The sequence below is a fragment of the Barbus barbus genome, assembly GCF_936440315.1.
Source record: "Barbus barbus genome assembly, chromosome: 36".
In the NCBI taxonomy this organism is placed as follows: Eukaryota; Metazoa; Chordata; class Actinopteri; order Cypriniformes; family Cyprinidae; genus Barbus; species Barbus barbus.
Genome location: NC_136714.1, coordinates 10,931,008 through 10,957,274, shown reverse-complemented (window position 1 = coordinate 10,957,274; position 26,267 = coordinate 10,931,008). Strand labels below are relative to the sequence as shown.

General features: G+C 36.9%; 2 protein-coding genes across 2 annotated transcripts; one reads left to right on the top strand and one right to left on the bottom strand.

Moving 5' to 3' along the window:
* Positions 1–2,251: 2,251 nt before the first annotated feature.
* On the top strand, positions 2,252–18,080 carry LOC306856309 (cyclin-J-like; the record flags this gene model as incomplete). Its single annotated transcript, XM_079395495.1, has 6 exons — positions 2,252–2,431; positions 3,009–3,104; positions 5,866–6,076; positions 15,208–15,507; positions 17,355–17,514; positions 17,606–18,080. Exons 2-6 carry the CDS (start codon positions 3,027–3,029, stop codon positions 18,078–18,080), a joined length of 1,224 nt encoding a protein of 407 aa, XP_079251621.1. The 5' UTR covers positions 2,252–2,431; positions 3,009–3,026.
* A 4,251-nt stretch (positions 18,081–22,331) lies between these two features.
* On the bottom strand, positions 22,332–23,997 carry LOC306855661 (gastrotropin-like). The gene is made up of 4 exons (XM_079394454.1): positions 23,789–23,997; positions 22,706–22,881; positions 22,497–22,586; positions 22,332–22,416 (listed from the first exon to the last, which is right to left on the bottom strand). Exons 1-4 carry the CDS (start codon positions 23,853–23,855, stop codon positions 22,354–22,356), a joined length of 396 nt encoding a protein of 131 aa, XP_079250580.1. The 5' UTR covers positions 23,856–23,997; the 3' UTR covers positions 22,332–22,353.
* Positions 23,998–26,267: the final 2,270 nt, after the last annotated feature.

Genomic DNA, 26,267 nt, shown 5'->3' with positions numbered 1-26,267 from the left:
AAAAATTATAATTAAGGATTAATGTGAATTAATATAAAATTATGAAGCATTTATATGACCAAACACCATTTTTATTCATGTCCCACAACTGTGGTCACAATGTTGAGATATGTAAAATAAGCTAATTGAATTACAATTTGACATAATTTAAAATGGAATTGTTTAATATACATATTAATTTACAGCATCTTAATTATTTTTGTATTATTTAATGATAATTTTTATGATTTTTTTCAACTAAATGTGCCTGTCTCACACTTTTGAGTCCTTACCGCAACAATGATAAAAGGTTTTGATTATGACTTTTTATCAAAGACAAACAAGTCTAGTTTCTATGGAAACAGAAATTAGCACATGAGGACATTGCTGACAGATTAGGCCACCTCACTGACTCACAAGATCCTAAAAAAAATATATAATCTTTTCTGTGTCATTATTTATTGTGTCCGTATTTAGTAATTCTTAGTAATTCTGTACTTTGAACTACATTTTAAAAATAAATGTAGCCTATATTGCAGTTTAATTCATGTATATTAAGATGCTAAGACTCAAAACTAATGTATAGACCTTGCTAGCTGCCAATTAGCTGCAATATCATCAGAAATTTCATTTCTGTAACATGTCTTTAAGGCAGCAAATTTAGCTGTTGCGGTAAAGACCTTCTGTTGCAGTAGAGACAAGTCATAACAAGTTACAAATATACAGTTTATTGTAAATTATATTTAAACATGACCTTTTGTAACCCTAGATGAGACCACATTCATCAACAATAAGATCAAAGAAATGCAGAGAGGAAATGAGATAATACCCAGAGAGGTATGCAGAGTATCTGAAAAGGAAAAAGAACGTTACAAAAAGTAAAATGGGCAGATAAAGAGTGTCTCCCAGCAGACAAAAAGAGGGAAAATCTGAAAAGGCAGCAGTGGAGGATAAATAAAAGAAAGCAGAGGGCAAAACACAAAGTACTGCATGCTTCAAATCAGTTTGTTGCAACAAACACATCAACTTTAGGAGGTAATATTTTTTAAACATGAAAAACATTTGAATTCTTTACTGCAAAACAACTACTACATCTTTTACACATGCAATGCCTTCTGTTTTCTGTTTATTTTACTGCTGTTCTGTACAGGCTGTTTTTGATTTCATGGCACTTTAACATTCTTTACCGACACAAGATGCCATTATAGAACCTTATAGTACATATTAGTACATATTAGAACCTTAAGGGTACCTATTACTACTCCAAGGCTCTAATATGTACCTATTAGTGGTAAAAAGGTACAAAAATGTCCATTTAAGGGTACTGCTCCAGGGACAAGCTGCTGTCCCAAAAAGTAAAATTTTAAACCCCTTTTTTTCTGTGTGTATGATCAATGTATTGATCAGGCATTGTTATGAGATAATACATGAACTTGTCCGTGCTACATTAAGTAGCCTATCTCCCGTGTTTAGGACTGCAGGGTCCACCTGCTGGCCAAATGCAGGCAGAACATAAAATAATATTGGTTACTTCATTTTACAAAACTAGGATTGCGTTTTAAAATTTGCGTGGGATCTATCTGTACAAGTTGAAACAGCATTATCGTGACAATCATTAATTATTCTTAATATCATAGATTAATTTAATTAACACCCATTAAAATCGAAATGAGTCTTGATTTATAAGAAGAGTTTATTTGCCAAATCAGATAACTAGCTCTTTTCAAAAATCATGTATCATTTTTTATAATGTTATCATGTTTCTATTGTGTTTTGTGTTAGGTAACCCAGTCAAAATAACCCAACTGCAGTTTGATTGAGATTAATTGGTATGCACAAGGAAAAAACATGATTTCTGAGAATTGTTAAAAACTGTTTTTGCAAATGAATTCTTCACGATTAAATACGTAGAGAGCTCACGCACCACTAACAATTTTATTTATTTACATTAAATTATAAAACATAGGCTAAATTAAAATGTGTTGTTCTTCGCTGTCCTCTACATCAAAACAACCCAATCTCAGCAAACCACAATCACCACATTTCACCTGTAGATTTAGATGATTAATAAACACATACATGCACATTTCAGTGTTTTAAATAAGTTGACGAATGGTTTGAAGCAATGCTCATGTTAATGAACTCCTCCCCGTTTGGAGCGACCATGCAGCTCCGCACACAACATCTTTCAGAGCTGCTCCTCTCAGGCGCTGGGGGAGCACACTACACGGGACGGCGAAAAAAAGTCAAAGGGTTAACTTGGATACACACGCGTCGGTGTTTTGATAAAAAAAACATCCAACTGCACACTGAAGCGGCTTTGTTATTCACGGGACGAATTTCCCTTGATATGGGATTTGTTTCGAAAAGTACACACGAGCGTAGTTGAAGGCTATAACTCCAGATGCGGCAGTTTTGAAACAAAGGGGTCTGGAGCGCCGTTGTCTCAGTGGTAAGACGCGCTGTTGTTTTAATAAAGCGCGTTATATTGTTTCTTATAATGTTTAATTTTCAGCTTATGTTTTAGTTTGGATAGTCATTGTCGATTAACGCGTTTAACCCGAAACTCTTTGCTTTATTCGTTCACAACTCTCATGTAGCCTATACTTGATATCTCTGTTATAGGGTCTCGTGGCGTGCCGCAGGGCTAGATGTGCGGCACTGGTCACTTTAATTTCGGACCGATTTATTTCTATTTTTTAGAAAGCGACATACAGATAGGGAAAGTTTATCGCTAGAATGTGTTTAGGTATTTAGTTGAGTCTTCTACAAATTAATAAGATAAAGTCGTGCTTTTGGCTGTTGGAGTTCAGCGTGAGATGACTGCTTGAACTTTGCTGGACGACTTCAAGCTCAGTAAATTTAGAAAAGATTTTCTGACAAGCGCCCACTTATCTTTTAGTTATGCTTTTAGTTCCCCTTAAAGACTTTTGCTCTCAAACAAATCTGAAATGGAATTAGTGTGGTAGAAGTGACTAAACTGAACAAGAATTGCTGTTTTCCCTCTCTCACTCTTGTTTGTGTTTTAGGATTGGGGCCCTTTCTGGATGGGAAAGATGGAACCGGAGGGGCAGTGGTGGAAAAGCCAGCTTGCAGCGGACATCCATCAGGCTCTGCGAATTAAGGTGAGTTGTAATAAACAGCTTTGCATTCATCATAGTATCCTATCACAGTGCAGTTTTAATCCAAGCGTTAACATCCAGGTCTCCAATGGCTCGGGTTTGGCTTGTCCAAGCTTTGATGGGGAAGTGCGAAATGTCACACAGCCCTTAGAAAACATTCTCTGTATTGTCTGCATTTATACTGTAAACACAGTTCCCTTATAATCATATTGAATTTCATTTACAACCAAGAAACGGGACCCTGTGCAATGCCTTTAAAGGTACTCTGTTACAGCCTACTTTTAGTTTAGCTTTATTTTACGTATTTTCTTTCTTTAATAATTTTATTTTAAAAGTGCTGTGATTATATCACACAATTATAATTTTTATTATAATATGGGGTCAAGTCTTGGGTGCTGTCATTTTAGCCACAGTTTTGATCCTTTAGCAAATTAAGTAAATGTATACCAGAGCTGTTATGCCGTTATTGGTAAATCTGTTTCTTGAAACTGGACACACTTTTGTGTTGGAGCACTAGGAAGTGTATTGCTAAACCATGTGAACTTTTGTTTCCTCACTGCAGAGTGAATTGCACCGATCAGACAGTGAGGTTTAAGTGCATTTATTTGGTGCACTCTGTTGTCTTTTTATTGTCCATCCTGTTTATTGCGGGGTGTTCTCACATCCGGTTTGGAATGTGAAGTGCTCTGTTTGTGTGTGTTTGCACTTGAGTTTGTCTGTTAGCTTTAGATTACCGGACTAAACAATCCTGCTGGGTTTATTCAGCACGTGTCAAGGAGTGGCAAAATGATGCATGTGACTGAATGTGGCTTGCATGAACCTTGTTTTGGCACGTAATTCTCTTCCCCACCTTGGTTAGTCAGAGTTGTATGTGAAATCTAGTGATATGTAGGACTAATGCAATGCAGATGCAAAGTGGTTCAGCTGTTTGGGGAAATATGTGGAGATCGGAGGTTTGGTGTTGGTTGATTTTATTTAGACAGAACAATCTCTCTCTGTTCACCAACATTCAATGTGCAGGTAATGTTGTGCAGAAATGTTTAGCCAATGTAAATCTTTGCACAGATAGGCTATAGTTTAATATGTTTTGTGTGGGAGGTTGGCTAACTTCACTTCCTACTATGTCAGTACTGAATCCTAAGGGTCTTTGCAATTAACTGAAATCTTTGAGGAGGTTAATTAGCAGCTTTGCTCTTAATTTTGCTTGTAAATGTTTTTAGAACGATGCTAAATTATGCTAGAATATTTCTTCCGTAATTTTATGTTCCATCACTATATATATATATATATATATATATATATATATATATATATATATATATATATATATAAATAAAAAGAGGAAATAGACTTGATGAATATTCTCATTTAGCTTGCTTAAGACAAACTAAATGATGCTTTAACACACACACACACACATATATATATATATATATATATATATGTGTGTGTGTGTTAAAGCATCATTTAGTTTGTCTTAAGCAAGCTAAATGAGAATATTCATCAAGTCTATTTCCTCTTTTTTTTTTTGTTGTTCAAGTGCCAATTTCCAATTTTATCTGTGTGAAACTCACAAAAATGTAAAGCCACAAAGCGGTGCTGAGCTAGTTTTATTTCCTCTGGCTTTACCTTATATTATTTATAGATGCTTTGAAAAAACTTGTTCTTTTGAAAACGGTTTGCATCAAGATATGCAGTCGACAAACTGATCAGCCATTAAAATATAGCAGCAGCTGTAGGGCTGTCTAAATTGCGGGCAGGCCCCAAAAAAGGGCTCCTTGAGAGGGTCAAATCCCAGCCCCTCACCCCACAAGGGACAGATGGTTGTGAGACATGATGGCTAGGCCTGTAAAGGAAGCAACGCTCTCCTCAACAGCCACTATAAAGCAGCACACTCTGCCTGTAGGTCTCATGTCTGGAAAGAGTTTGACAATTTAGCTGCTTATTAAATGTGACTGGAGCTGTTTAAGGGTATGTTTGAGTTGTAATTTCTGCACAGTTGGTATTGAATAAATTTTTGAGAATGGCTCTGGTTTAGTTGATTACAGAGCGTGCTGATAAAAGGCAATTATTTTAATGGGGCTCATTCATGAAAAATGTTTAATCTCTCATAAATTGACTTGAACATGCATTGTCCCTTTGAATCCTTTAGGCTAACTAATTTATTTTATTTACTTCTATCTTTTACAGATTATATACTGTTTTATATTATATACAGAATTTATATGGTAATCACAGATTTGTTTTTTAAATAACTCAAAGTTCAAAAGTTTGTTTTATGTTTAAGAAGTCTCTTCTCATCAAGGTTGCAGTTGGTTAAAAGTATTAAAAAAGCAATATTGTGATGAAGTATTTTAATTAAATATAATTTAAAATACAAATGATATATAATTCTCTATATGAATATATTTTAAAATAGAATATTTCTGTGATGGCAAAGCTGAAATTTCAGCAGCTATCACATCCTTCAGTATCTCATGATTTAGAAATTGTTCTAATATGCAGTTTTGATGTTCAAGAAGTTTCTTATCGATGTTAAAAACAGTTGCGTTTCTAATATTTTTGTGTAAACTGTGATACATTTTGGGATTATTTGTTCAATAGAATGTTCAGAAATCTTTTGTAACATTATAAAAATCTTTACTGTCACTTTTGATAGATTTAATGCATTCTTGCTGAATTCCGTGATATTTTTTGTAACTCACCATGATCCAAATATTATATACACCATTACATAAAAATCATACCATCCTTTTCTCCTTAGGAGCTGAAGTTGCCAGCGTACCAGGCCCAATCTCCACAGATCGGGATGCGGCGGTACTTTGCCGACCTGCTTGCTGTTCTCAGTAACCGATACCAGCTTTGCCCCACGGCACGTCACCTGGCCGTCTACCTGCTCGACCTCTTTATGGACCACTATGATGTAGCGGTGCGGCAGCTGTACGTCATCGCCCTCTCCTGTCTCCTCCTGGCCAGTAAGTCACACGTGAATTTGATTACACTTTCATTTGTTTACCTGTATCTGATCAGGCACTACACTCGTTGCAGGTACCTGAAGTAAATTTGAACTGCATAAATTTTATGTTTAGGTGCTCCTACTGAACTGAGTGAGTGCATCTGATTCTCTGCACTAGCTGGCTGCTGTTTTGTGCTGCGTGACAGCTGTGTGCATAAGAGGCCATGGCCTCCGCTGGCCTCGAGACCCCTGAGTCAGTCTTCAAGGCAACCTATCCAACCCACAAATCAGTGAGAGTTTCAGCAAGTTACAGCTGCTTTGGCATGTTGCAAGTCTAACCGACAGTTTCAGGTGGATTGCAAAAGCTTTATGCGGCAGACGGAGAGAGACATTCTTGCAGTGATGCAGAAGTGTCTCCTGAGGTCTCCAGTAGATTTATAGTGCAGGAAACAAGGAAGTTTGACTCGTATCTGTGCTGTGTAATGTGGCAAGGCATGTTATCAGTAGTGGCACGTCTGCTTGCACACAAACAAAGCCAGAGAGATAAGATAGAGGGGGTGACTTGTGTCGCCATGTGTTGGTGTTTTTCACAGATTAAAATCTGGCCAAAAAGACAATTAATGTAGAGTGCTTTCTGCATCTGCATTTGTACAATACTGACCTGAATAATTTAAAGGTCTTTAAATAGTGATTCTCTCGCTTTATTCTGACCCTCATCATGGCCGCCTCTTGATTGGGGGAGGGTTTTTTGCACTGGCCGGCAATTGGCAGTGTTCAGGCATTAATTAATTGCTTTCGACTGAATGAATAATGGCTTTGCTCATGTTTCTTGTTAAGATATCCCTCCCTTTCCCTAAGTTATTGATTCAGGCGGCTGCGGCCATTGTTGAGTTTCTCTAAGAGTCGCCTGCAGTGTGTGTGGGGCATCCAGCCCTGCACTTAAAGCTGAGAGAGCATAGCAAAATTTCCATTCAGACCAAGATTTATGACAAATGGTAGAGAGGCGCTGTCTTAAATAAATCAAAAGGGTTTGTGATTTCATACTATAAAAAAAATCCCATTTTACTATTAAAGGGGTCATGTGACGTTGCTAAAAAGAACATTATTTGGTGTAAAGCAATGTTTATGCGGTTTAAGGTTAAAAAAACACATTATTTTCCACATACTGTGCATTATTGTTGCTCCTCTATGCCCCGTCTTTCTGAAACACGCCGATTTTTACAAAGCTCATCGTTCTGAGAACTGAGGCGTGCCCTCATTGGCCAGCTATCCAGTGCGTTGTGATTGGCCGAATACTTCAAGCGTGAGACAGAACTGTTACGCCCTTTACCGTATTGTGATGACGTGTGATACGCGATAACACAAAAACTATAAAACCCATTATAAACGAGGCATTTGTTGCATCCAGTGGGGACATAATTACTGATTATAATGACATATTCTGTCTTTTTAGGTGTTGTGTTGCATCGCGCCGTGTAAACATTACAATGTCTGCATTTGTGATCGAAGAAACAACAAGCACTACTCTACACTGCTCTAAACTCACATTTGAATCGTCAGTGGCAAATTCTTTAAATAAGAAAACGTATTTACAGGCTGTGAGTCTGAACTGGCAGGCTACTCCCAGGTTCAGGAAATAATCCTCCTTAAAATGCGCTGCACACACTCTAATATTTGGGTTGAACTGTTCTAGAACAGTGTTGTAAATACAACTTAACCACTGATTTCTAGTTGTGTCCTCTTTTGGAAGCCCAAACAAAGTACTTTCGCTTTCACAACGAAACACAGCATCTCCAGGACATGACGCCGGCGGCAGCAACAATACTACAGCGAGAAAAATAGTTCCGCCTTTCATGGCGTATGCGTTTGGGCGGTGTTTTGCAAATCTTACCACACCGTGACGTAGACGTGGGGGCTTATTTAAATGAGCCGTAGGGGGCGTGGACGAGTGTTAAATTTGATAAAGAATATCTCTTTGGTTTTGAGACTTTAGTCTTTGCAACTTCAGGGATCTTATCTACGCACAAACAGCTTGTAACACTCCAAAGAGAAAGGAAAACATCATATGACCTCTTTAAATTGAACCCATGTGTTGTGTATATGTGTGTGTATTTTTGTACTATTATTCCCCACCTTCGTTATGATATACTGTCAAAATCAGTGCTGTCAAATGATTAATCGCAATTAATCGCATCCAAAATAAGTTTGTTTACATATGTATGTGTACTGTATACATTTATTATTTATAAATAGACACACACACTATATTTTTGAAAATATTTACATGTATATTTATATTCATATAATTTATGTATAAATATATTTAATATATAAACATATTTTTCTTAAATATACATGCGTCTATTTATATATACATAATAAATATGTACAGTACACATTATGTAAACACAAACTTTTATTTGACAGCACTACAAATGTTGGATTTAATTGTCAAATTGTTTTCTTTCAATTATTACATTTTTTTTTTTTTCTTTTTTTTGGAACTGATTGATCATAGGCTTCAATTTATTCCATGAGAAGAGAGTGCCTTTTTAATTTAAACCGAGGTGCGTAAGGTCATATCAGTGAGGCCTACGATCATTCAGTTCCAAAAATAAATACAAAACCATTGCTAAACAAAAGAAAATAAGTTTTAAAAAATGTACTCCGCATACTGAGAGAATTACATGCAATTTTTAAAATGCTGGTCAGTTTGACTTGGAACACCAAATTAGATAAAATATTTTCAGCTCAACACAAGGGTTAATATTAGAGTTGAGCCGGATACTCGGCTGAAACGAGTATCCGGTACGGATAAAGCACTTTTGCCGAGTACAAGTATCATACGAGTAATACGAGTCAATATCTGTGCTCGGATTGAATAAAAATTATCATTGGGTAGCTGACTGTGTCTGCGTTCTGTGATAGGCTAGTCACAGCGCCCCTGACACTGAGAAGAGAACAGCGCGCTCTCTCTCTCTGTCTCTCCCTCAGTCACTCAGGTTTGCGGGTTTTTTCCGTTAACGTTTAGGGTTTCTTCAGGTTTGTTTTTTACTTTGGTTTGTAGTACTTACTTATTAACCAGTAGAGTTTTGGTAAACGTGGGGTTTGTTCAGACGTGGTGCTTGGTAGAATGCGACTCGCGTCTCTGCCTGTAGGAGATTTTTTTTTTCTTTTTTAAACCGTCAGCTGGCTCTAACCAGTTTTTTTTACTTCACGTACTGAGTGTCTGACACTTTCTTGCTGCATTTCATAAAAAAAAAATAAAGGTAGTTGTGGTATAATATTACAAATTAAGCAACCCATATCAATTGCATGCTTAAAATAACATACCGGTTAAAGCCCCGCCTATTTCAAGACAACCCGACCCACTTCCAGGTTAAATCCCGCCCATTTCCGGGTTAGGCCCCGCCCAGTCCGAGTACAGATACAGATACAGATAATTCATATGGTTAACAGATACAGATACAGATAATGCTGTACTCGCTCATCCCTAGTTAATATTGTTAGTGTGCCTGTCATTGTTAGCTAAACTATTAAAAATAGTTTTTGGCTGCTAAAATAAAATATAAATATTAGATGAAAAACTTAAAAATTAGAAATGCAGCCTTACTGAAATTATTAGAACTCAAATTATATTATTAAATTAATATATATTAAAGCAAAACAGATATATTAAAAACAAATATAAAAGACAAAAACGCAACAAAATGACTTAAACTAAAATTAAAGTGAAAATGTAAAATACAGCAATAAAAGCTAATTTAAGAGACTATATAAATAATACTGAAATAACACTGCTGCCCAACGCTCATTTAATTTGGTTTAAGCTTTTTTTTTTTTTTTTTAAGCTTATGTAATTTGAAGCCAGACTGTAAACCCGTATTAACACCGGATGATCATCTTGAAGGCTGAGTCGGCAGATATTGCGCCGTGCCAAGATTTCAGCTGAGGTCAACGTTAAAAACTAGCTGAGTGAAAACACTGCTGTCCTGAAACTCAGGAAATGAATCAAGACTTTCAGGTCTAATTTTTAGGTGATAACGTTCAGGGATGAATAATGGCTAAATGCAGTTTGAGGATATGCATGGACGAACACTTGAGCTTGATGTTATCAGTGCAGTTAGCCCCCCGCACCCACCCGCTCTCATTCTCTTAGCTGAGAACTTTGGAGAAGGAGAGGGTGAAATATCAGGCTCATTTCCTCTCCTGAGCTGAGGCGAGGGGGGTTTATGCTAACGCACAGCATATGTCATGAAACTCTTTTTATTAATCAAACCTGATAGTATGTACATAGCTGTATAAAATGGTCATTTCTTTTATTAGCTGTGTGTTTTCTGCATTTTGAAGGAATAACGAAAACAAGGTGAGGTGAAACCCCAACCCTATGGTACTTTTCAATTTTCGGCAAGAAGCCCTGTTGAAATGGTATATCATCCTGTAGCTAATGGAGCTGCAGCTCTCCTTTTTGATGAAACTGTGTAGAGTAGCATGTCAAATGCAGGCTGGCCCTTTCCTCAGAAGGATGAGGGAGGGGGGGAGCTGAGGGCCCTGAAGGGGCATGTTTGAACTGAAACACTCAGCAGGGTTCCTGATATTCAGATTAGTGTGACAGATGCTCCCCTGAGGTGTGATGCTAATGAAAAGAATTTGTACACCCCAGATAATAAAGAAAAGACACTGTGCAATGGCTTTTTGTGTCAGCTGGGCATTTTTGACCGTGAGGGTCCACCAGTGTTTCCTGTTCTGATGCTGAATCTACAGTGACACGACAAAAGAAATTGTATTTGAGTTTGGAATGAATGTGATGATGTGAAAGACAATAAATAGACATCACGCTTCTGTTTGTCTTTGTTGGCTGCACACAAAAAACACAGTTCAAACAATGTGTATATATATATATATATATATATATATATATATATATATATATATATATTTATGTATTTATTTATTTATTTATTTATTTATTTTCAAACTTGGAAACCGTGAATTCATTTGTGTTTGCTACTTTTCAAAAGCCTTTTACGTTTATATTTAATTTATAGTTTTTCACCACACATTTCTATTTACTTTGTTCAAGACTCAGACTTTCAATCATGAAAATTGATATGCATTTGGTAAAATACATATTTAAATAAAAAGTGAAATAATTATTGTCAAGGTTACCATTCAAGATATAGTTTTGTCAAATTGTGCAAAAAGAAAACATTTGTGTAACATAAACTGGTATTCATAAAATGCAGACTGAATGCATTTCATATGTAAAATAATGTTATGGTGGTTTCAGAAAAAAAATATCATAATTATACTGTGATCCATGTACGTACACTGCCGTTCAAAAGTTTGGGATCAGTATTTTTAATTTTTTTAAAAAAAGTTTCTTATGCTTATCAAGGCTGTATCTATTTGATCAAAAATTTTAATTTTGTGAAATATTATTGCAATTTAAAAAGTTTTTAATTTACTTTTAAAATGTAATTTATTCCTGTAATATCAAAGCTGAATTTTCAGCATCATTGCAGTATTCAGTGTCACATGATCCTTCAGAAATCATTCTAATATGCTGATTTATAATCAATGTTGGAAACAGTTGTGCTGCTTAATATTTTTTGGGACCTGTGATACTTTTTTCAGGATTCTTTGATAAATAAAAAGGTAAAAACTGCAGTGCTTTACAACTATAGGACAGGAAGAGCTAAATAAACTTATCAGTGCATCTAAACCAACAACATATTTATTAGATCCTAGATATTATTAACAACGTTTATTAGATCCTATACCCACTAAACTACTGAAAGAGTTGTTACCTGTAGCAGAAGAACCGCTTCTCAATATTATTAACTCATCGTTATCTTTAGGTCACGTCCCAAAACCATTCAAGCTGGCGGTTATTAAGCCTCTCAAGAACCACAACTAGATTCTAATGAACTGGCAAATAACAGACCCATTTCAAATCTTCCGTTTATGTCTAAAATTTTAGAAAAAGTTAAATTGTGTTCCTACTTGCAAAAAAAAATGATCTCTATGAATAATTTCAGTAAGGTTTCAGGCATCACCATAGGACAGAAACTGCACTTGTTAAAATGACAAATGACTGACTTCTTGCTTCAGACCAAGGCTGCATCTCATTGCTAGTATTACTTGATCCTAGTACTGCATTCGACACTATAGACCATGATATACTCATAGATCGATTACAAAACTATACTGGTATTCAAGGGCAGGCTTTAAGATGGTTTAGATCCTACCCGTCCGATCGCTACCACTTTGTTCATTTAAATGGGGAGTCATCCCCATTTAAATGCTACTTATTAACAATCTTATCTCTTTCCGGCTTCCCACAACAGAACGGCTTGGCAAGGCCGCTCTGGTATCAACTCTCCTGTGAATACTGCAGGGAGACGCTCTTTCTTCCATTCCCTCCCCCTATCAAAACACCTTGTTATTGTCGGGCGCTTGTGCTCTGTCCAAGGTCGTTTCCATGGCAATTGCTATGTCGCATCACAACCTGCGAACTGAGTCGACTGGTTTGGAGTGCTGGCGAAACGGATTTCAAGGCATACGAACTCACACAAACTTACACATACACACACTCGTACACGGGTCCGTGTGTTTGCGCTGAATGGCTGCTGGCCGGGTGGCTGTTTCGTCTGAACTAGGATTACTATGCAAGTTATGTTCCTGTGTTGACTGTGCTCCATGCCGAGGTTTTTGTCTGTTCTCACACTGCACTCTCGTTCAGGAACGTAGTGTGAGGACAATTTTTTTCTCCTCTCTTTCCTCATGTTATGCTGTATTTCTTCTTCTTCATTGCATTTCGTTGCCTTGTACCTACATGTGCAATGACAATAAATTGAATCCAATCCAACACCCCGGTACTGTACATCTGTAAATAACTCATCAAACCTTCATCTGCACATAGGACACATGCACATTCACAGTTCTGTCTATGGTCATGTCTCTTTTCAGTATATTTTTATTTTTATTACTATTGTTATTCTTAATTATTGTATATTCTCTTCATTAGTGTTCTTTATCACCTTAATTATATGTTGTCTGCACTATGTTTGTACTTTCTGTACTGGAAGCTCATAACACCAAGACAAATTCCTTGTGTGTGCAAACACACTTGGCAATAAAGCTCTTTCTGATTCTGATTCTGATCTCAATTATCACCAGTAAAGTATGGAGTACCACAAGGATCTGTCCTAGGTCCTCTGCTATTTTCAATTTACATGTTGCCTCTTGGTAATATTATTAGAAAATACGGGATTAGTTTTCATTGTAATGCTGATGATACTCAACTATATATCTCAACAAGACCATATGAAACTTCTCAACTATCTAAGCTAATAGATTGTGTAAAAAATGTAAAAGATTGAATGACCAACAATTTCCTCCTATTAAATTCAGATAAGACAGAGATATTACTTATTGGACCAGAAAACAGTACACAGAATCTCTTGGATTACAATTTGCAACTAGATGGATGCACGGTTACATCCTATAAAGTAAAAAATCTGTGTTATATTAGACAGCAACTTGTCTTTTGAAAATCATATTTCCCATGTTACAAAAACAGCATTCTTCCATCTTAGAAACATTGCCAAGCTTTGAAACATGCCACCTGTTTCTGATGCAGAAAAGCTAGTTCATGCATTCATGACCTCTAGACTGGACTATTGTAATGCACTGCTAGGTGGTTGTCCTGCATCTTCAATAAACAAGCTACAGATAGTCCAAAATGCAGCAGCTAGAGTTCTTACCAGGTCAAGAAAATATGATCATATTACTCCAATTTTACAGTCTCTGCGCTGGCTACCTATTAAGTTCTGTATCATTTACTAAATATTATTACTTGCCTACAAGGCCCTAAATGGTTTAGCTCCTGCATACCTAACTTGTCTTCTACCACGCTACAATCCAACCCGCTCCCTAAGGTCGCAAAACTCTGGACTTTTGGTAGTACCTAGGATAGCAAAGTCCACTAAAGGAGGTAGAGCTTTTTTACATTTGGCTCCCAAACTCTGGAATAGCCTTCCTGATAACGTTCGGGGTTCAGACACACTCTCTATGTTTAAATCTAGATTAAAGACACATCTCTTTAGCCAATCATTCACATAATGCATCTTATAATCTTGTACTGCAGTTATATCTGATCAAATGTACATTTATTATTATTCTTTAGCTTGGGTTGAATAAATCATTTTTGCTTAGATGGAACAGCAGCTACGCTAATTATGTCTCTATTTGTTTCTCTGTTTACTTCAAGTAAATATTTTAGGTTGTAGAGGTTCATCTGGGTGAACACCTGGTGTAACAAATTACTTACTAAGTCTGAGAGAGCGTTTATTGAATCGCCATCTGACTCTTGTAATGACTGAGAGTTTATGTCAGGTTGTAGTAAAGATGCTCATTTACAACAGAAGTCTTGTTAAAATAAATCGTAAAGTATTAATAAAAAATGTGCATGTCCATAGAATGTATGTGTGAGTATATGAAACTCAGTGTCTTGTTTAGAGGCCTGATAGTGCTTGCGTTTCATTTAAGAGGAAGTCTCTGTGAATTAATGTGACCTTGGATTCTCTTTGCTGTTTCGACTGTTTCTCCTCCACGCCAGCCATCAGGACTGTGAGCGCTCAAACATGAGCCGTAGAAGTCAGAGGTCGTGGGGCCCTTCTTGTTGGAGCATTAGACTGCGGGGGAAGCAATACTACGGAGCCTTGGACTTTGGGGAAAAGATATTAACACCTAGCAACTAGAGTCAGGAAGGGAAGCGAAGACAACAAAGGAGTTCTGCAGAGAAGGGCTAATTCACCATGAGGCAGCTGTGCTCTCTCATTACAGGAATTCACAAAATGCATCACCTTAATGATGCCAATGCAAATCCTTTTAAAGAAACCGAAGTATGTGAAAAAGCACAGAGATGCATTGTTCTTAGATCAAGAATGTTAGTGATATCTGATCATGGGAGCTTCTTTAACATCATAAAATGTTAGAAAATGTCCTTGCTTTCATCCGTAACAGATCATGGGGAATCTTCTTCATGATATCTCTAAGCAGGATAATCCATGCATTCATATTTTAACATTGTAATTGAAATCAAATTAAATGCTTAAGCTCAAATATTTGTTTGTCCTTGCTCAGGTAAGTTCGAGGAGAAGGAGGACCGTGTGCCCAAACTGGAGCAGCTGAACTCTCTGGGCTTCATGTGCAGTCTGAACCTCACCCTCAACAAGCGTGACCTCATTAAGATGGAGCTGCTGCTGCTGGAGACGTTCAGCTGGAACCTGTGCATGCCCACACCTGCCCACTTCATTGACTACTACCTCCACGCTGCTGTCCAGGAGGGGGACCTACACAACGGCTGGCCCCTCTCCTCCCTGTCCAAGACCAAAGCCTTCATGGACAAATACACACACTACTTCCTTGAGGTTTCGTTGCAAGGTGAAAAAGTCACCTGTTTGTTTGCTGTTGTTTTTTTTAATGTATATTTGAATGTTCTCTTAAAATGAAGTAATAATGATGAAACAGAAAATGTAATTTTAGAAGATCATCAATTCAGATTGTAAATTTGATAAAATGTTGATTATATAACACACTAGTATACACCACAGATAAAAATATTAAGATTTTTTTTTTTAAAGTTTCAGCTCCCCAAGGCTGCATTTATTTGGTTAAAAATACACTGTAATATTGTGAGATATTACAATTGAAAAGAACTCTTCTTTTTTTTTATATATATATATTATTGCTTTTTTCAAATATAACAAAATCAAACAGACAGAACACAAAATTGTTATTATTTAGTCATTTAGCAGACATTTATCCAAAGCGACTTACAAATGAGGACAGCAGAAGCAATCAATTGTAGTATTAAGAGATCCAAAACTAAAAGCTAAAACTTTATAAATACAATCTATACACATTTTAAAAATAAATAAATTAAATAAATGACAAATGCATACAACAAAATTTCAAAACTTAACATTTAAATGAAAAACAAAAAAAATAAATGATGCTAAAAACAATTCAACATATTAAAGAACAAAAGGTATGAGTATAATAATGATTCTATCATAACATTAAGCCAAACACCAAAAAACAACTATATGTATATGTACAACCACACGCACATACATACGTACATGCATGCGTACATACATAAATATATATACATACACATTTATAAATTCAATATATATCATTCCATTTCCATTTAGTTTGTTGAAGTATTAAAATAACTCAAATAAAACTAAAACTTAATAAAATACCTATACAGACATAATAAATTCAGACATTAACTAAAATTAAAATAGATGATAAATACAAATCACGACAGTATAGTTTATCAGTAATCCTAAGAAATAACACTGCCAAACACACATGCTAAAAAACAACTTAATTACAAAATGAAACGATCATGTGGTACTGTTTTTATATAATTAAAAAATTTGATCAAATAATTCACCCCTCCCTCTCAATGAATATGTGATCTCTAATGGTACACAGTTGCAAACTTCTGATAACCACAGTCCAATTGGCACATCAATGTCTGTTTTCCATTTCAAGGAAATACATTTTTTAGCTGTTATCAGCAACTTTTTTTTTTTATAAAACTGAATTTTCAGCATCCTTACTCCGGGCTTCTGTGTCTCATGATCCCTCAGAAATGATTCTAATATGCTGATTTGGTGCTCAAAATTATCTTAATATTATCAATGTTGAAAACAGTTTTGCTGCTTAATATAATTGTGGAAACTGTGATGTATTTATTACAGGATTCTTTGAATATGAAGTTCAAAGAACAACATTATTTGAATATTTTATAGAAAATAATGTCTGTCATTTTTGATCAGTTTGATTTAGCTTTGCTGAACAGAAATATTATTTTAATAATATTATTTAAGTGTTATAATAATGTACAATAATATAAAAAAGTAAATTTACATATACCTGTTAAATTTACTAAATTAATATATAATATCAGTGTCAGTGCTTAGTGTTATATGTTTTATTTTTGACTAATGAACATTTTAAATACTTGGTGGAAGAATTGCAGAAATGTACATTTTAAATTATTCAATTTATTATTTTTAATATAAAGTATGTATAATATAAATGTTAATGTCTGTTTTATTTTATTTGTATGCTTAAATTCACTACTATTAATTTATATATATCAGTGTCTCCTCAACCACTGGTTAATAAAAGTTTCAAGCCTAACAGTCTCTTAACCGTGGTAAAATCACTGAGGATATAACACATCATGTTTGTGTGCATCTTTGTTGTAGATCATGACTTCCTGAGCTTCAGGCCTTCTCAGGTGGCAGCTGCCTGCATAGCTGCGTCCAGAATCTGCCTGCAGATCTCCCCCAGCTGGACCACTGTCCTCCACCTGCTCACGGGCTACTCCTGGGATCATCTGACGCAGTGCATCCAGCTCATGCTACTGTAAGAGCAAACCACAGTATATGCTCGCATTCATAGAATGTAATGTACCCACATGCTTCACCTCACCCTGCTCTTTTGTTTCATTTTTCAGCGCTCACGACAACGACGTAAAAGAAGCCAACAAATCCAAATCTTCCCCTTCCGCCAGTCACAGCCTCCAGCCGCAAGCTCACATCCCCCACAGCCCCGTCACCCCCTCTCTGCAAAGGCAGCCCACCTCCAGCTCCCAGCAGCTGCTCCTCCAGGCCAGCAGTTACCCGCAGCTCTCCCAGCATTCGCCGGCGTCATCCCAGCTGCACATGCTGGCCGACTGCCATACCCTGGGACCGGTGGGCTCTCGGGAATATCTGCAGCCCCACCAGGCCAGTCTGCTTTCGGCCTCGATGCCGGCCAGCTCTTTTGCGTCTTTCCCCAGCTTGGCGTCGGGGCTGCGAGGCTTGCCCCTCCAGGGTCCCATCTCCTTGCAGGTGAGCATGGGGCCTGAGCGCCACTGCCTCGGTCTGACTTACGGGAGCGGCTACTTGAGTTCCCACCACACGTTCACAGCCAGCTGCTTCGACAGGTGACGCCAGGAGAGGGAGGACAAACTCAACCTGGGGCTGCCGCCGTCCTCCGCCCTCTCTGACGCCCCCGAGGGGCTTCGTCTCGGACGCCGACGAAGACTTTCCAAACAGAAAACCAACAGCCGAGTGGATCCAACTGAGGTCATAGTATTAACTTGAGAACTCTCGTTTTTTTTAGCATTTGGGTTTTTATGAACTGAGGATGCCTATCTTTTAAGATTATTTAGCCAAGTGAGGACCTGCTTCCAGTGCCTCAAACTTATGGCTTGGGGATCCTTTTTTAAGCACACAGCCTATAGAAGAGAAATCAAGTTGATCTGCATTCCATCCCACCAGCATTTTCAAACAAGTCCTTGAACTTTCACACTGGATTTGCTGTACGGTCCTTTAATGCTGCTGCCTTTTTATATGAACCGATGGCTTTACGACCAAGAACCCTGTCTCCCTTCTGGTCTTGTTTACAGTGACATGCCACATATCAGGGATGTACAGATCTCTTTAATACGAACACACAACATGCCATTGAACCAGCTGATGTTTGTATGAAGTAGCTTCTTTTGTTCTCGTCTGTGTTTCTTGCCGAAGTCTTTAGAGAAGGTTGACGTTACACTGAGGTTCCAGTTCTCTCAGACAGATGGAGGGAGATGCCCCAGGGGACGGAGGCATCTGTACTCCCCTCTTTTTTTCCATGCTTCACTAGCCCCTAGCCCCCCCCCCCCCCCCCCCCCCCCCCCCCCCAGGGAAAAATAGCCATGATCGCCCTGCGGTTCTGCCTGAGTGCTGCCTCTTCCCATCAGGCACTGTGGCTCGTAAAGATTACCTCACTGTTACACTGTCATTCACATTTACCTCCAATGTCATGCTAATAACTAGTTTAGCCTAGTTAGAAAAGATGGTTCTGCTGCTACAGCTGTAGCGTCATACCTTTAGGTCAACATTTTAGTCTCGTTTCTGTTAAGCAGACGGTCCAAAATATTTTATTATTGTTGTTATTATTATTATAATGGTAAACTAAAGATAAGATTAACCAAACATGTTACGTTTCTTTCCTTTTGCTATTGTCCTGTTTTGTTGTTCAGAGGATTCTTAGACTTCACAATGAATTTATGTTGACTGGCCTTAAGACCAAAGTGTCTGCTTTATGTCCTGCTGAATGAGAAGCTTTTTCAACCACTTTACTGGACTTTGGATCAAAATCTTTCTCCTATAGTCCTGAACTTTGAACTACCTCAATATATTGCAATTTACGTGCTGACTCTGCAGGGCTCGTCTTTTCGTTTTATGTTCCTCCTCCTCGATCGGTCTGGACATTCAAGTGCTTTTTACCCAGAACGTAGTTTTTTGTGTTGAAGTCCCGTGTTTTGTATAGGTAGAGAACTGTTCACTGTAACAGACACGCACTGTTTGATATTTCAAGTCATTCTCTTGTTGAAGCCTCTGTGTGTGCAATATGTAATCATTAGTTTGTTACTTTTTAGACTGTATATTTTTATTTTGTAACACTACTTTTTTACAATGTAGAATTAGTTTTTTGTTTGTTTGGTTTGTTTTAACACGCTATTACTGCTTGCATGCAGTGATTTTATTTTTCCACCAAGAAAATGTTGCACATTGCAACCAATGTCTCCTGAATCTCTAGACATTTAGTAGACTAGAGAACATTGATTCTGCTCATTCAGTGATCTTAATGGGTTTATTTAAAAGCCTGTATTTGGGTAGGGAAGGGGATAGCAAGTGTAAATTGGATGAAAACCCCAGAAATAAAATGGAAAAAGCACAAAAGCTTGGTAAATGTTTCATTCATGTGTGAATCATACATTTTGAATAGACGCTGGATTTGCATGGCTCAAGGCGAGTAGTTTCATATGAATGTCTGGACTCATTGCACATGAAAAGGTCTTTGATGGTGGTGGGGGGGGGGGGGGGGTGTTCTTCTGGCTCCACACCAAATACCACTGCCCTCCCCCTTCCTCCCTGCATGTAACAATGGGGGAGATTCCTGCCCTACATGGTGGTTCTTCCTGTCACTAAACACCACTAAACAAATAAAGCGCATCCAACTGAGTACCACTGATCGTTTCACAGATAAAAGCTCTTTGGCTCAAAGAACAGCCGACAATAGCTACCATAGTTTTGGTGTGATGGACAAAATGTGATTTTTCTGTAAGTGGGTGTTTTAAGGAAACATATGTGTTGTGCAAAAGACCCAGAGTGGATCGGATCTTCTTAATGACTGTGGGGGGTTTTGGACTAACTGACTTGGTAGTTACATAAAGTCCTTAAAACTATAGTCGGCCATGATTTAAGCTGGGTTAACATGTTAGACCTTAAAGGGACAGTCACCCAAAAATGAAAATTGTCTTTTATTAGCTCTCATATCGGTACAAACATGACTTCTTTACAAAAGAAGATATTTTGAAGACTAACATTTTTAACGGTTTCAAGTTCCCTTTTACTTCCATTGTATGGACAAAAAGTACAATTGAAGTCAATGGGAACGAAAACTATTAGGTTTCAATGTTCTTCAAAATATTTTCCGTCTTTGTTCAGAAGAACAAAGCAAGTCTTACAGGTTTGTAGTGACACGAGGGTGTGTAAATGACTAAATTTTCATTTTTGTGTGATCTATCCCTTTAATGGCCTTGGAAAAACCTTTCCAACATGAGGAGCCTTAACTTATATAACTCTGTTCTTTTAGGAGGCCATATAGTTTTATAGGCTGTAAAATTGGTTTAGATGTGTGACAGTTGCGAGAAGCCTTGGTTTATAGTTTAAAATTTTTTTTTTTTAATATTAGCATTTCTTATACATTTATTATTTTGCGTCTGAAGATTTGATTGATTCATCAACCGCGGTCATTGGATTTCTGTCATGTCTGTTTTTTAGGCATCGACACTATATTATATGGAGTCATTATTTTTCTTAATTTGTGTTCATCTGAAAAAAAAAAGTCTGGTATGGCCTGAATAATTTTTTTAGGTGGGGTATCCATTTAAAATGTGGAACATAAATACTCGATAGGGTGGAGTTCCCTGCACTGTTGCAGATTAAGGGTTTTATCTGTTTAATTAAAGAGATTGTGTGGATCGCAGACAGAGAGAGGGGCCCTCCCTTTGTGCTGGAGCCTGGTGGGGGATACACGGGCAGGCCCTAGGAGGTGGGCCACATGTCTGAGTTGGTGTGATGATGAAGAGACACTGAATCGGATGAGGGGGGGTTGAGAGCTGGCAAAGGGGCAGTTGGGTAATGGATCATGTTCACAACCTTTGTTTGCAAAGCAAGGCAGGGGGAGGGGCTGGCACCTTTTTACTTAATTACCAGGAGGGGGTACCTCTAAATTGAAGCGTGCCCTCGACTGCTTTTGCTTTATTTCTTTATTCATGCCGAATTTTCAAATGGATATTTAGTTCATATTGTTTGTATATAGTGAGATTTAGGATGAACAGTGTTTTGGTCAGTTAATGATTAAACATGCTACAATTTTAAAATGAGTTTATTTATTCATATAAAATATTTTATTATTTTCTTTGTTATTTATTGAAGTTTAAGTTTTAAAAATGCCTTAACCAAGCCCCACATTCTTTTTTATTAAAGTTTTAAAGTATTACCCTCAGTTTTTTTTATTATTATTTTTTAGGAATGTTGACCTCACCTCCTTTCTTTACTAGTGTTGCCCTCAGTATTTTATTTTATTATTTTATTTTGTGTATTGCTTAAGAATATCTTAAATCAGGCCACACCTCCTTGATGTATTACTGTTGCCCTCAGTATTTTTTTATTTGTTAATTAAAAATGTCTTAATCTTTAAAAACCTTAAAAATTGCCTTAAAAAACCAAGTACCCATACACTCACCATGTACTATTAGTATTGATCTCAGTATTTTATTTTATTTACTTATGTTCATTTTAGTTGTTGCTTAAGAATACCTTAAAAAGGTACCTTGATAAATCAAGCCGCCACCTGCTTTCTTTGTTATCATGAAAAAAATGAATGCTTTTGTCTTTGTTAGAGACTGGCCTGCAGGGTACATGCAGGATTGGAGTGTAAACTGCCCTCCAGTGGTGGTCAGGCAGCTGGCGATCGTTCTGATTTGATTAGATATTTTATCTCTTTATAATGTGACATTATTGGATGCTCATTTCATCATTGAATCTATTGATGCATTAGCAGGATGAAGTAGAAAGATCAGGAGACATTAGTCAGTTTAGCTCGTACACTTTATTCAAGTAAATGAGAGGTCAGAGCAGAACAGGGTCATTTATCTCAATAATGCAGTTAGATCTTCTTGCTTGTACGTACAAAAACAACTGGTCCACTAGCACTAGTGGCTGTGGAGGTCTGTAAAGCAAAGCAAAAGCACTTTAGCTACTGTACAAGCATTGAAACTCATTTCACAAAGTCAAATCACGATATCTCACCTCCACCAGCTTTCCACCGCTGATCTCAGATGTGTGGTGGTACTTGGGGAAACTTATGGCCAGCTTGCCCCCTTCCATGGAGACTATGCCCTAGTGAGGACATGCAAGTGTGAGTTTTCATCACATGCATACTATCCTTTAAGAATCTCACTGAAGTCAAAGTCATAGTAGCTTCAGTCTGATCTCTCATGAAAGTTACGATGTCCTACCTTAAATTTCTTCCCTCCAACGGTCTCCATGTCACTCTCTTTGCCAACGATGAATTTGTTGGTCACAACATGGTTATTTGGGTAGTACTGGATCCATGTGAAATCATCTCCATTCTGGATGACCTCTGTCACAAGCTTGAAGTCATGGCCCTTTGAGATGACATCATCAGGGATACCTGAGGTGTAGGGGACCGAATCAGCATAGAATGATTTCTAAAGGATCATGTGACACTAATGGCTGCTTACAATTCAGTTGTGCCATCACAGGAGTAAATTACATTTTAAAATGTATTAAAATAGAAGTTATTTTAAAATGTAATATTTCACAATATTACTGTTTTTACTTTGCGGTTGATCAAATAAATGCTGCCTTGGTGAGCATAAAGAGAATTGCTTCAGAAACATTCAAAAATCTTTATTATTCCATAATTTTACCAGTAGATTTTTTTTATTTAAATGTGTCTTCCTAAAAATAAAGATTCCAAATGGGAATTTTTGCAGCGATGCCATAGAAAAACCATAATGGGCTTCCCAAGGAACCTTTCATTGAACTTTTTTCAATGTGAGGAACATTTCAACCCTTTTTCCACTGTTAAGAGTCTTTTGTACAATGGAAAAGTTCCATGAATATTAAAGGTTCTTAATGGAAACATAGATTTTTTTTTTAGTTTTTTTCAGGCGGGTTAGCTTAAGACATGCTTGCAAATGAGATGCAAACACACCAGAACATGTCGCACAACATTTTCTTGTCCAAAGCCATTTATAGTACAAGGACAGTCTAAACTAGAGCAACCTTTTGGATTAAGTGCATGGAAGTGCAGCCAGAAATTCTCAAGTAATAGCAATTCATAAATCATCATTTCACGTTTGAATTACAATCTCTTCCACTGCACTCTTAAAAATAAAGGGGGGTTTTCTTTGAGTGAAGAACATTTTGGTATTCTAAAGAACCTTTTGTGCAATGGAAAGGTTCTGTGGATGTTAAATGTTCTTCATGGACCAATAAGTGCCAATAAAGAACCTCTATTTTTAAGAGTGTGCTTTCACCATCAAAAATCATTTGTTTGAAAAGTTGCAGCTTACCAATCAGTTTGCAGAACTCTTCGTATCCAACCTGAGATTCGGTTTCCCACTTTCCGTTGAAAGCCATGGTTTGGGCGTTGATTGTTGAGCAGAGAAGAAGAGCAAGCTGAGAGCTGAGGTACTGAAGGGTGAAGTTACCTGCTCTTATATACCCTACCCATCTTCAACTCTTTTTTCTTTTTTCATGACATTATGGGCACACCATCAGCATAACCAAGCCATAAACTTTTACGATGGCCTCACAAAAGCACAAGTCATCAAGTGCATGACCCCACGGCTGGTTACCTGGGTAGCAATGATGTACCGTACATGGGCAATGAAGGATAATCATTCATGCTTAAAATCTTTTCCAACACATTGTGTACAGTGACACAACATTGGATATAATGGAAATAGCACTTGCCATCTATACAGTCAATATTCATGACAAACAGATGATTAATGGGAGTAATATAGCAATATCTCCCATTTGTGCAGACTACCATAGTATCTCTTGTAATGAACCAGCTACAAAACCGGTTTTAGATTGCAGCTGTCGAGTCTGATGCTTGCAGTACTGAAGGCCATCTGCCTTGACCTTGCTTTTGAAAGGATAGAAAGCTCTTTATATGTCAGACTGAACTACAGTATATGTTCCAGTAAATAGTGATTCATACTCACTGAAATCTTTCAAACAAATCATCTAGAAAACTTAACTAAGAGAAAAAAATAAATAAATCAGGATATGCTATTCTTTATTTTGACTTTTCTATCCAAAATTCTAAAAAAAAATCTACTTTCTTCTGTGGAACATCAAAGGGCTGCAGTGTTGTTGGGTTCCCAATGTTATTTAAAATCTCTTCTTTTGTGTTTCCGCAGAAATACATGTTTGGAACCACATGAGGTTGAGTGTAAGAAATTTTCATTTTTGTCTGGAGTGTTCTTAAAATGAATCGATTAAAAAGCTGTAATCAGATGAACTGTCTTAAAACTGTCTGTAAGTTTAAAAGGAGGTAAAGCTGTGCCACAGGCCAGTGCCCTTCAGCACATAAACCTCTGCTAGTTTCCCATAGAATACAGCTTTCATTGCATCATCTCCCTTCCCCTTGGCCTTACGTTTTCATTTTTCTCTCCAGTCTTATGTTGAGATTTACAGATAACATTTCAGCTTCAAAGATCTCTACCACACACAAATCTAGCAGAATGATGAACTGAAGAGAGATAAAGGCAAGATCAGAACATGAGCTCTCTTTTTCATTTCCAGAGCTAGCACCTCTGAAAGCATTGATTCTTGGGGAACAGGCACTTCTGAAGCATCAAAAGGTCATTTGATGATGAGATATTATTATCAGTGAAGTTGAGGTCTATCATGGGATATAGTGCCGCAAGGAAGATTTTTTTCTTCACTTTTGTCATGAATATGTAGCTACAACAGCATAATACAATGTAAAAATGATTTTGTATTAACTGCAGTTTCAAATAAAAAATATTTTATTGCACTCTATTGAATGGATTAATGGAAAGCTGCTATATTAGCAAACAGACTGGTAAACCCCTGCTTACTAAATGACACAAACGGGTACTTGTCATAGCTCCCTGAAAAGCATATTCACTTACATTATATGGTATGATTGCAAAACACTCGTTAAACTGTGTCCTTCACAATATACTCACCAAAAGAAGAGTTTAATGAATGAAAACCACATAGTGAAACATAAACTTTTATAATACCACCATTCTTTTTCAAATGTCTCTCGGTTTGACAATAAATGTGTCATGCTGAAACATTATATGGTGACAAATTACTTTTATTACTTTTGCAAAGACATCTGATTGCCTGCAGTTTCTTCGTGAAATCAGAACATTTACCAATTAGTTGAACTGTTCTTCAGACCTGAAAGCTTAAACCATTCTGAAAATGTGCAAGATGTACTTTCATTTTCAGAGAAATTCAAATCAAGTCCTCTTTAGAGGAGTTCATTCAATGTAGCGACTCCTTACAGCTGAGCTTTCTCTTCACAGGATAAAAGAGGAAGTATTATCAGACAAGAGGAAAGGTGAAAGGTCAGTGCACTGATGATCAGTAGGTCATTGACTATACAATGACATGTAGCCGCTGATTAAGATGAGCTTATCAAATATGCAAAAGACTTCTGAAAGCTAGATGGCATTGGCGCACATTAAAATTTTTATGAATCAATACCACACTTTAGCTCATTAAATAGCTACATTTTACAAGTGAAGTTATCCATTAACCAAATGGTTCATAGTTCATTACTCTATGAACCATTCTGAATAAAAAACACATTTATAAATTTTAATAAAACCCAAATTTTCAGAGAGTGTTTCACTTACATGACATAGTGACATTGAGGGAATATGTTATAGTATTCATATTTTGAAATAGTTTTTAATTTTGTAATTTCGGTTTTCATTTTAGTACATTTATATTATTTTATTATTATTATTATTATGTCAAGTCAATATTATTTGTATAGCG

What these genes read in the sequence shown, in the direction of transcription:
- LOC306855661 (XM_079394454.1), bottom strand. Translation starts at nt 23,855, where the DNA reads ATGGCTTTCAACGGAAAGTGGGAAACCGAATCTCAGGTTGGATACGAA. An exon ending in AGAGTTCTGCAAACTGATTG is followed by an intron (nt 22,882 to 23,788) that starts GTAAGCTGCAAC and finishes CCTACACCTCAG; the next exon opens with GTATCCCTGATGATGTCATC. An exon ending in GCGGTGGAAAGCTGGTGGAG is followed by an intron (nt 22,417 to 22,496) that starts GTGAGATATCGT and finishes TTTGCTTTACAG; the next exon opens with ACCTCCACAGCCACTAGTGC.